The sequence below is a fragment of the Thunnus albacares genome, chromosome 1 (genome assembly GCF_914725855.1).
Source record: "Thunnus albacares chromosome 1, fThuAlb1.1, whole genome shotgun sequence".
Classification (NCBI taxonomy): domain Eukaryota; kingdom Metazoa; phylum Chordata; class Actinopteri; order Scombriformes; family Scombridae; genus Thunnus; species Thunnus albacares.
In genome coordinates, this window is record NC_058106.1 from 23,084,825 (window position 1) to 23,097,039 (window position 12,215).

The 12,215-nt window shown below is 38.2% G+C and overlaps 1 protein-coding gene across 8 annotated transcripts in view; it reads right to left on the reverse strand.

The window, feature by feature from the left end:
• Positions 1 to 3,723: 3,723 nt before the first annotated feature.
• sox6 (SRY-box transcription factor 6) overlaps positions 3,724 to 12,215 on the reverse strand; it is a 138,604-nt gene continuing 130,112 nt past the window's right edge. For all 8 annotated transcript variants that reach the window (XM_044350328.1, XM_044350324.1, XM_044350327.1 and 5 more), the window contains 3 exons: positions 9,241 to 9,414; positions 7,944 to 8,160; positions 3,724 to 7,159 (listed from right to left, as the gene is read on the reverse strand). In XM_044350328.1, coding sequence (XP_044206263.1) covers positions 6,853 to 7,159; positions 7,944 to 8,160; positions 9,241 to 9,414 — 698 coding nt within the window. In that variant the 3' untranslated portion in view covers positions 3,724 to 6,852. The remainder of the gene's footprint in view (positions 7,160 to 7,943; positions 8,161 to 9,240; positions 9,415 to 12,215) is intronic.

A 12,215-nucleotide genomic window follows, 5' to 3' on the forward strand; every position in this document is an offset into this window, starting at 1 on the left:
ACAAAGTGATTGACGAGGACAACAAATGAAATTGTTCGTCCAAATGGTTAAAAAGACTTAAGTTCCAGAGACTCTTATGTTTTTCTTTTATTGATTTTCTTTTCTGTAGATAAGTACAGCTAACACAGAGCTAGAACAGTAAATCAGCAATGTGTGTATTGACTTGTAAAAACACAAAATTTATTTGAAATGTTTTACCCATTGCATCAAGAAAGACATTTAAAATGCATGCAGGGTGTAGAACTCATACTAATTATGATGATAATGAGCAAGAGATGGCAGCAATCCAGAGAAGAATGATGGACATAGTCTGGGCTTACAACTCTCAAGATGACCTCTGGCACACGCATACAAACCCACACACCTGATTCACTGAGCACACACACACACACACACACACACACACACACACACACACACACTGTCCTTACCTCTTAATTTCTGCCTTCAGTAGGTCAGGGATCCTTAGGGCGTGCGCATGTGCAGATCAGATGTTGAGTAAATACGCTCTTTAGGTTGAATCTGCCAAACTGCCGTTGGCTCTGATGGCAATATCTATATTTCCAGATATAAATTTAAATTGCTTAAAAACTTTGATGCTGTGCCACCTCAGGTTGGCTTGTTCTATTTTTAAAAATTCTGTGTGTATGTCATACTCTATGTGTCAATGTCAACATGTCAGCTAATGTTAGCAGGTTAACTAGCCAAACACAACAATCAGTAAAAGATATATAATTGACTGTATACAAAACAGTAGTAGGGTGTGGGAACACCTATAGTTTATCATCAGCAGGCGCCTCCATACATCCATACACACATCCATACATTTTTTTGCATATGCTCTGTAACAATAATCTGCCAAAAGAACAAACAAATACCTGCATACTGCTGGAGCATGATGACATCTATAGTTTCCCAATCAGCATCTGCAGCTTATGTTTGCAGGGGTTGTCTTTTTCTTTTCACCTTTATAGAAAGTTTCAAGCTCCTACACTCGTCCTACACATTGGCTCCCTCTGCGCTACCTGCCTGCTCTGCTTGTTTTCTTTGTCACAGTTAGCAGTACCGCTGCTGCCAGCCAGATGAGCTGTTACTCGGCCTAGCTGGCCTGGCTAGGCACTAGCTACACTTAGGCTACGCTCAGACCAATATTTGCACCGTTTACCTCGCAGTTGTTGAGACTGAGGAGAAATAAATACTTGCTTTCCAGACTTTTTTTTAAATATATATATAATGAAAACGTTTTCATTTGTAATATAATAAATATATATAACAGTTAAATTATCACAATGTAACTGTAACCTTTAAAACAAAGTCACCAATATTTCTTAAAGTCTTCAGTTATTACAAAAAATGAAACACTTTTGTTCATAACATGTTTCCTAAGCTTTATTTTCTCTGTCCTTAATGTGAAGTTAATGGCAGTTAATTTAAAATCAATGTGCTTTAATTAATTAATACCAGGAAAAAGCCAAATGTGTAGGCAAGCATAACAAAGGCATAAAATATTCTGAGATAGTTTTAAGAATGTCACATTGTGACTTTATTGTGCAGTACCATCTCTATACTAGCACATTATGTGATGAATTCATATTCCAAAGGGGACTAAAATGAGTGGAGAGTTTTCATTCCACACCTGCCAAGGCGTTCATACACACACCATTCTGATGTCTTACACAGCCAACTAATACAGAACAATAATAATAGCAATACCTTTTTATATAAAAAAAGAATTACTCAAATCTTAAAACAAAATGTCTCTTTAATTTGTAAGTGTCAACAGCAGTACAAAAGATGGAGTGATGTGAGAAGCTTTCTGTAACACAATTTCTGTCTCTTTTACAGAAAAGGAGGAAATTCTTGAGGTAAATGAGCTTAAACAGGCAGTTATTCAGCCCCCTGTTGCATTGTTACAATGGACTGAGATATACAGAAAATGGTGTTACATTATAATATGCCTGAATTGATCCTGTGGGGATAATTTAATCATACACAGTATACACATCTCCATGATGCCTAGATGCACCCAAATGTGTCACTCATTGGTTTGTTTTTACTTGATATAGTGTATTAATACTACCAAAGCCGAGGAGATTGCTCTCCACACACACCACTGTAAAATTATTCACCTTAAGTTTACCTCACGTCAATACTGCACATGGAAACCAAAGACTTGCTGGTGTACACTTTGAAGCCAAGCAAAACAAAACAAACATAAAAAAAAAAAAAAATTAGTAACATTTTCTTTTTTTCTTTTTAGCAATAATACCCCTAGCAAATAATTGATCTTTTGTACTGTATAAAGAATGTGAACACAAATGTGATGGCAACATTTTTTTTAAGTTGAATTAAAAACTTTACATTGGACTGTACAAGATATTATGATAAACTATTTACATATTCAGACATAAACTTTTTTTTAAAAGCAGCAACAGACACTATGTATTTCATTTTCTCTAATAACACCCAAACAATACTTGCCATTGGCCTAGGTACCTGCCAGGAAAAAAAAAAAGAGTTCTACGCAGAAAATTGTATCAGACTGCCAGCAATTTCAAAAAAACAGCTTCAGTGATAGAAGAGCCACACACAGTGTTGCTTGAGAGACAACTCTAAAAAGCAAAGTACCAAAGACAACTATAAATGTTGCCCCGAACAACAAATTTTACACTTCTGAACAGCAGCTAGCATGTCAGTCCAGCATGTCAGTGAATTGTGCTGATTAAATTAACACAGAGAACATTCCCACCATATACATCACAAAATTCAGACAGAAAAAAAAAAAAAATCAAATTACAGTAAGTAATGTTGAAACAGCATACAAGCTTTTGTCTTCAGTTGTTCATTCAAACCATTTGCATGTCTAACAAGTGGATTAAGAGAAAACAATTGTGAGGGCTACATTTGCAGATGGCTGGATAGTCATGAACATGTTCATTAAAAATCAGCAACATACAAAAAAAAATGGCAAGGATAGAATAGACTAAGAATAATGCACAGTGTTTGTGCATTTTGCCACATTAAAACAAATAAATATATGCACGTTCCCACCTTTCAAGAGTATAAAAACATCACGTGTTTAAAACAATCATTCTTAATAACACATTTGTTTATTATGATAATGTAAATGCAAGCCAAATGCATGCACATTTTTCAGGATGATATCAGCTCTTCATAAGAAATTTGCCACATACTATGAGCGCTGTATTAAACGCAAAACACGAGTGAGGATATACAGCATACCACCTAGATTGTATCATGATTGGAAACAAATTATTGAGTAGTTCTTTTACATCAAGTGCTTGTTGTTTAAATGAGTACCTTGCTTGTAATGACTCCTTTTATATTAACAAGTCTAATAAGTGTAGCTTTCATTTTGATTGGTTCTTTGAATAGTCCAGGGAGGATTATCAAAACATAAGCAAATGAGGTGCTTCTCTCTTTCTCAGGTCCAATACTGCTTTCTTCCAATAAGCAGAAAAATTCAGCATCTACATGAGGTACAGTGACTTGTCAGGTTTTAAAAACATGAAACCACGTACAAAAATAAAACATAAAAGAAAATAAAATAGAACAGCCAAATACATAACTTATACTTCACTAAATACTTGTGAACAAAAATATATTTCCTATGTTATATTTACAATAAAATCTAAATGAGATGGTGAATTCACTGAAAAACATTTTTTAGCTCCAATTCATCAAACATGTTTTTTTTTTTTCTATTTCTCTGATTGTCCATTTGTTGTTTTTTTTTTACTGACAATTTTAGAGCCAGCAGTGGCTAATAATAAATACAATATGTTGATACTCTACAGTTTCAAAAACAATATGCAATGCACTGAAGTCTGAAGTCTGGTGTTTCACGGCTAACCAAGCCTGCTGTTGAATTTTCTGCTCACTTTCTTGTGCCGAGTCTCTCCCCTAGGCAGCCCTGAAGCTTAAACAAAGTGTTCATTCATCACATGTGTCTTTGCATAAATAAACAAAATAAGTAGACAAAAAAAATGACTAAAATCTGGCAACTGTGAGAGCAAACCCACTTGAGTCCAACTGGAGAATTTTGTTAATTCATGGTGTTTTTCCTCAAACAGCTTCACATTAATCAGAATTGATAAAAATACAATTTATATCCAGTGCTTATAACACTTATGAAACATTGTCTCCTCGTGAGTTCTTGTTTGTCATTTTTTTCTTTCTTTTTTTGTCTTTTTTTTGTCTTTTTTTTTTCGCTGTATAAGCACAGTCAAGTTTCAGTTCCGTGAAGTCCTTTTTAAGTACCAGCCCACTAAATCTGTGTGGCATGGTCATGAAAATATTTACAATCACATACAAATCAATCTAACCACCAGCAAACAGGAGCAAAAACAGGTTGACTTTGAGGGAAATCCACTTGGGTTGTTTGTAGGAGAGCATCCTTGAAATAATTTGTACCTCAAAATGAGAACAATGTAGAAAAGATGTGATGAAAAGAAAAAAAAGGAATTATTAATGCGGTTAAAAAAACCTAAAAGACTTAATATAAATGCTTCCAAAAGTAGAAACAATGCAAGCCTGCGATAAATGGGTACTGACAATAAGAGTACACGAGTTAAGAGTACTAAAGAGATATAAAGAGCCATCTGTACCAATTAGTTAGGAGAAAATGCAGTGACCAGCAGTGGGGATCTTGACCAGTTAAAGCCAGTGACCAGCCATTTAGATCCTTCAAAAAGCTCTGCGCGTTTTCTGAAATGGACAGGTTCAAGGGCAAGGGAGGGGAATAGCTGGACTCATGCATTAATAATGCTGTATTTCAGATGATACCCAGTCGTCAGTCATTTTAATAATCCCCCACAGCTTGATGTACTTGTTCCATCTGCTCGCCAGTGCCTGGTGATTGGGCCTGGGTGGGAGCCCTGTTGAGGCCTTACTTCCAGCACTTTGATGGAGAGCACAATGAGGGACACACACCCCATTTTTATTGTTTCTCACCCTTCCCTGGTGTTTTCTCCTTCTCTGAGCCAGATGGCGCCCCCTGGGTGCTGAGGTTGCTACGGGCAGGGGTCAGAGCAGGGCATGGCAGGGAGGGGAGCCACTTAGACCTTCTGCCCTGTAAAGAGGATCTGAGTCTCAAAATCAAGGCCTTGCCCATGTGAGGAGCTTTATCTATCTGCAGTCTCAAGAAGGTCAACGCTTGTCATCTTTTTAGCTGAAAATAGGATAAAGAATTTGTGCCCCTTGTGTCGGAGTCATTGCACGCGTGTGTCTTTTTAAATGTAAGAGATAAGTGTGTTCCAAAAAGCTGATAAGATTGTTAAAAAGAACAAAATAAGGCTCAAAGGTGACATAATGAGAATTTGCATAAGTGCACTATTGCAAAAATCAGTGTTTTAAGTTGCCTTTGTCATATGTACATGACAGGGTAGTTTAAGAAACAAACATATGATTTTAGCCTTTTTCTGTTTAGAAATATACTCATAAACTGCCACTCCTCTTAAGACTACTGCAGTAATCAACTCATTGCATCAACCCAATGACCGTGCTCTACTTTAAGACTTCTTAGTGTCACTTTAAGATTTACAATGTCTAAAAAGAATTAAGATTGGAAAAAATGACGTTCTAAGACCTAAGACTTTAAACTTCCCTTCCAAATGGGGCTAAAGCGTTTAACAGAATGTACTGTTGCTACACATTGTACAACATCAATTTGAGATTATAATGCCCCCAAAGCTGCCTTTTGCTGCTGTTCCAATCCCACAGATTGGAGGCCTTTGGCCCTTCAGCGTTCTGGCCTGATTACAATCACTCAGATTAAGAACTTGGTGAGTCAAACTGGGTTGTAGAACTGGAAATGAGTGAAGGATGCCACAGCACTGGGCAGTCCAATGTGGGCCGGGATAAGGAAATGAAAGGGCTGGCCAGTTTCATCGATGATCACTGCATTGGGCTCCCCAGAGAACAGCTAGCATTACAAGCTACCACCCAAAGATGTCACATAACCTCCTGAAGAGCCTGCTGCCTACAAGTTCCTGAGTTTTATTTGTTTATTTTGTTAGGGTAAATTAGAGAAAGACTGGATAATGAAGCTGCATTAAGAGATCAAGAGATTGTCTAAGACTCACAAAGCCTCTCCCAAAACACTTAACAGAATTTAGAAACAACTTGAAATGTTTGGCACTTCTGCACTAAATTATGCAGTTTGTGTAATAACAATAACAAAAACCCCACAAATAATAATAATAATAATAATAATAATAATAATAATAATGATAATGTGTTACTTTGCCTCTGCAATACGTTGGAATCACTCCATGTGAATTTTGAGATATTTTGTACTGGTAATATTTTACTCTTGATTAAAAACATTCACAAGCTGTTGGCTGGCACACTATACCTGAGTGAGAATATTATTCCCATCTTGAACAGTTATGTAATATATCAAAATCATCTAATTGAAGAGAAAAACACGGTAAATGACTGTAAGAATTATAGGTTCATATCAAATGCTCAATTTCAAGTTCCATCTTTTGTTCTAGGCAATAACCATATTGTTTAAATGTCCATGATCACAATGAAAAAATAAACAATGAGATTAAAAAAAATCATAATTACCACAACCAAACTGCTTCACACACTTGAAGAAACACTTAAGACCAAATAGCTTTTGATTCTGATGAAGCCACATCTGCATGCTGGCTCATAAATGATATATCATCATTTCTTTTTTTTCTTTTTTTTTCTTTTTTTTTTAAACCTTTGTGGTGTAGTTTTGTTCTCTTTTGCTCTTTCCCTCCCTCAGATCAGACCAGCCCCCGGGCGTCCTCCTGAATGACTGTTGTGTCTGCGTTGGCCTCTTCGATTAAAGAGGCCTCAGTTGGCGCTGACTGGCTCTTGTGTCTCATTTTCACTACTATAGTCTGATTTCGGCTCATCCTCAAAATCCTCGTACATGTCCATCTCATCCTCGCCATTGACGGGCTCACTGTTGTTTGCTATGGTATTGGGCTCCAGCTTCATGTTGTAGGTGCTCTGAATGACAGGAATGGATGGCTCGGGACTTGCTGAGGCACTCGAGCACTCTGATGTCATCTGAGGTGAGGGTGTAGTAGTCGCCATGGTGATGGCCCCGGGATAGACCATGCTGGCGCTGGTGGTGATGGGAATCTGTGGTGGCTGCCTGGATGTAGGAGAAAGAAATGATATTGAGATGAATCACATTTCTCTCTTTCTTGTAACCCAGTACCAATTTGACCTTCAAAAAAGTTCAGAACAAATGGAACGAATGCTGAAAGAGAGTGCTGCATAGAACAGTTTCAATATATATATATTTTTTGCTGAAGCATTTTAAATGAGACTGTTGGATTAGGGGTTTCCCGCAGCAGTCCTCTTTAAGCCAGCAGCTCTGTGAAAATGATTTGGGAAAAGAGAGGTTCTCCTGACAGCTCCTGTTTTTAGCTGTTCAGAAATGCTACCCGGTTTATTAGTGACATAAAACCAATACGTGGTTAGTGCTGCTCTTGTCTGCTGTTGCGCTTGATGATTGATACTCCAGCCACTGAAGCTTATGACTGACATGGGAACACCTGGAGAAGGGTTCTCCTGCTAACCACACACAGTAAATTAAAGTGTTAAGCTTCAGCTTGCCGCCCTCCAGGCTTCTGTAAGTCTATACTTAGAGCTTATATCCTGTAATAATGTCTGCACTTCATGCTCCATTTGTAGACTGCTATTGTCTAAAATGATTAAATCACAGCAATTGAAAAACACTTGATTTTGACGTACGTGTCTTAAAACCAATACAGTGAGGTTAACTCGACACCCGCTTATGAGAAATAGCATTACATTATTGCAAAAACTTTGAGAACAAGCTCTAAGGGAAAAAGCTACAGTCCAGTTTAGTATGTTGCAAGCTTGTCTGTGTTAGTGTGGTTAGTTTGCAGGTTTTTCCACTGCTTGCTTACCCCACAGTGAAGAACTGCCTCATCTCTTGTCGCCGTGAGCGCATCATTTGCTTGTATTCTCCTATGCGAAGTTTTTTTCCGTCAATAATGCAGGTCCTCTTGGGCCGTGGCTTGTACTTGTAGTTTGGGTACTTCTCTAGGTGAAGCTTACTTAGACGGGCCTGCTCCTCGTAGTATGGCTGCTTGTCCTGGTTGGACATGGACTTCCACCGAGAACCTACACAATGTGGTAGATTCAGATTTCATAATTTGAACATAAACAGGAATAAAGCAGTTTTAATAGCTAATACTTATTTAGACTGATTACAACTAGTTATACATTGACATCTTAACATTTCTGTTAGGAGAACCAATACTGCATGTAAACCTCACAATCCAGTTATATTTTATCACATTGGTACAAACTCAATATATAATTGTACTAAATAAGGGTAGAGGGTTTCAAAATCATGTGCCACATTTATTGTCCGTTCCACACCAGCCTCTTGATAGCCCTGCACAGGCACATTACAGTATCTGAGACGATGTCAGGCAGTAAGGAACAACAAGCTAGCTGTAGTAAATACTGCATCTCTGTGAAGTGTCTTACTAGGTACTGGATGACAGCACTTTTAACAGCTCTGATGTATGGACTTCAATGCTGAGGGGACAAGACCCATTTAGCCTCTGTCATTTTTCATGACAAACACTTATGGTAGTGATGGGCTATAAATCCATCTGTATGCTGAGGTGAACTTATCCACAGCGGTCTATGAGATAACACATTCTGCTCATTTAGATACTAGCTACAGTACAGTACTGTAAACACTTGGTAAGTCTGTAAGATAATAGGGAAATTTAGATGAAGGAAAATCAAAGAAAGTTAAGCACTGGCTTACAGTGATGTTGTGAACAGAAAAATGGTTCTCTACCTCTACAGTGGGTCATACATGAAATTCAGTTTTTAACCATTAGCTGTAAATGCAGCAAATATCACTGTTTTAACAGCCAAAGAGTTAAATGCTTTAAATCCAGCTGAGGTAAAGAGGCAGGAATTGTGTATGAGAAATGGATGATATAGGATGCTGTTTGGGTTCATGGACACATATTTCTATTCATTTCATTTGCCAGCGACATAAGTGCAGATACAAGTAATAGAAATACTTTAACAGGAAAGATAAAGTATTGAAGCACTGAAAAGATGATTTTTATGTCCCTTACATGTGTCTTTACAAAAGCAGTTATATTGTCGCAGGAGACTGGTATCTTGGAATATTTGCTGGATTGACTTGCATTTGATTTATAGAAAATGTCTTACCTAAAATCTTGCTTATGTTGGAATTGTGCATGTCGGGGAAAGCCTGGAGGATTTTGCGCCGCTCATCCTTGGCCCACACCATGAATGCATTCATTGGCCTTTTAATGTGGGGCTCGTTGTTGTTCCTTCCTCGGGATTCCCTGAAGACGCGTGCCTCAGTAGATCCAGCACCTCCTGTTGGCCAACAATAATATGGTTGGGGTTTATCTGTAGAGCCATTGAGTTCCCTGGACCCTGGAATAGCCAGAGCAGGAACAAGAAGAGAGAACGAGGCAAAACATTGATTAAATGATGAGCCATGTTCACTCTTCTTCGTTTACTGTCACCACTGCTATCATCATCATCATCATCATGAACATTGTTTCAGATGAGTGCAAGGCTTCAGACCCTCCTGGAGGGCGTAGACTTTCTATTGAGTGGAAAAACTGACTTGACAGCCTTTTATTTTATGTGCTATAAAAGTGAATGCAATGTTGGTTTAAGGAGGAGCTGCCCTCCTTAACTTTTACTCTGGTCTATCCAAAACCAAAAGAGGACGACCTTGGACTTCAATGGCAGTAAAATGTTTTGTCGGCAAGTGTTCGCACTTCTCTACTCAGCCACTTACATTTCAATTTGACATTCATAGTGTCCATAAAATGAGCAAGTGTGCCAACATAAATGACAAATATGAGACTTGAGGCAGTCTTTAAAAAGAAAATAAACCATTCTTCCAAAGTACATTTGAACACGTATATGCACAAATAAATTCTAGCACTCCATTCCTCTACTTTACTCTCTTTCTCTCTTTCAAGCACACATCCACTCATGCACACGGACACAAACACACACACACACACAAACCAACCAGGCACATATTTGCGATGAGAGAGTCTGCCGATTCTGCAAAGTGCTGTTTCTCAATCAGGGCATTCACAATCAGCATAAGAGAGTTTCTCTCAGTATTAAACTGTACATCAAACTGATAATGATTTCTGTTTGCATGCGCATTTGCTTCCTTTTATATGTAAGATGTGAAAGAATTAAATAAAAGCAGTATGAATATTTAAACAAACAAAAACATGTTGATAAACAAGGCTTGAAAAATAAGACAAAAAAGCCTTCCATATGCTACGATACATCTTTAATGATCTCAAATCTGGAAAAGAAAGCTTGGGATGACTCATGCATATTTCATCATCCACATGTGAAGCCTTCTCATTAGACCATTCCGCTAGCAGCCTTGGCACACGTTACCTGGGGTTTGATTTCTATTATTATTTCAGATGATAAACAAAATCAAACTCTTAATGAGTAATGGAGGGCTGTGCAGTGACATTAATTCTAAACCCACAGAACCCTCGCTCTGCTCTAATCACTAAAGACGCTGCTGCACCATTTTCAGCCTGATGAGTTTGAGTGTCTTCACTTTGAAAAAGCGTATCTTTTATTCCAAATTATTATAGGAGACAAGAAGGGAAAAGGCAATAAATGTAGTCACATACAGAAATACACACAGGGATGTTGTAGTAAAGGAGCTCCCAACCAGCTCCAGTATAATAGAGATTGAGGTGTGGTGGAAGTTGGTTTTGGTTTATGCTCACAGAGAATGTTTGAGGTCCTGCTGCCCACTAGGAAACCTGTTTCTCCCAGCACAAAGACCCCCTAAATTGATTTTCACCAGCTGTTTGTTGTTTAACAGTCAAACAGCCACATTTATGATCCACAGAAGCTTGACTTTATCTGAGAGGCCAGTGAAAACGATGTTTTCATATTTTCATACTGCACTTGCCACTGCCCAAAGGATTCAGCTCTTACTGTCATATAGTTCTGGCAAATAAAACATCAGTCACAATCTTTCTGTCATTACAAAATATACCATACAAAAAAGAGTATGTAAATGTACTTAAAATTAGGCAAAAATGCTGCTTACCTTTTAGGTTAATATCTCTAAAATGAACTTAAATCACCTTGTGTCATCATTCATTAAAAGAAAATATGACTTTATGCACAAAGTAATATATTTTGACTTTTTTTCTCCTTTTTTTGATTAATCTCCAGATGCTTGAACAGAAAGTCTAATCTACAAAAGCCTGTCCTTTGCAAAACCTAGTCTTATACTACCCTTAAAATCATATCACACATGCATTTAAATATAGGCTATGTACTTACACACGTATAGCATACACACAAATATGAAATCTGAATATTTTATTGTGTATTTTGTCGGTTTCTTAAACACTTTCTCAAAACCATCTCTTGTTCTGTCTGTTGGCTTTTGCCTCTAGAAGGTGATAGGCCTTAAAGCCATCATGAATTCAGAAATAATACACTACCTTTGCTGCCACCGAAGCCCACAGTACGTTAATTTCATTTAGCATGCACTCACTGTACAGGATGAATTGATTTCACTTTGTTTGGTTTTGACAACCATGTTTATTGTGCAATGAAATGTGGTGTGGCGGAGGGCTGACAGTATCCATCAACGCGGGGCAATCTGCTGACTGCCGGGGCCAGATGAAGGTATTCATTAGCTCAGGAGCGCAGCGCTCACTCAGACACGACAGCCAGTGTCTGCACCCCGGGATCGCTTGCTGTAATTTACGATGCCTCCCGTGCCATTACTCTATCACTGACACTGATTCAGCAATTTATATACTGGTGTGCATGCATACGGGCAGAGGTGAGCTTCTTACGGGGAGGGGGACAAAACAACTGCCTGCCATCAGCTAGTGCCACATCCATAGTTAGCCAGGAAACCAGCCACGTGACTTGGTTCATTGGAGGAAAGCCAGATGATGCATGTTGTTTTTGCTTCACATGATGCCACACAGAAAAGTGCCTGTCTTCTGTCTCAGCCCCGCCCTCAGTCAAACACCGACACAGAGAGCAGAGGAGAGGACAGAGAAGAAGAAGCTGCAGCACGACCGTAAGTTACACGGAAATGTAAAAAAGTACTGAAAAAGAACCAACCTTAAAAATAAATTCTGTAAAAA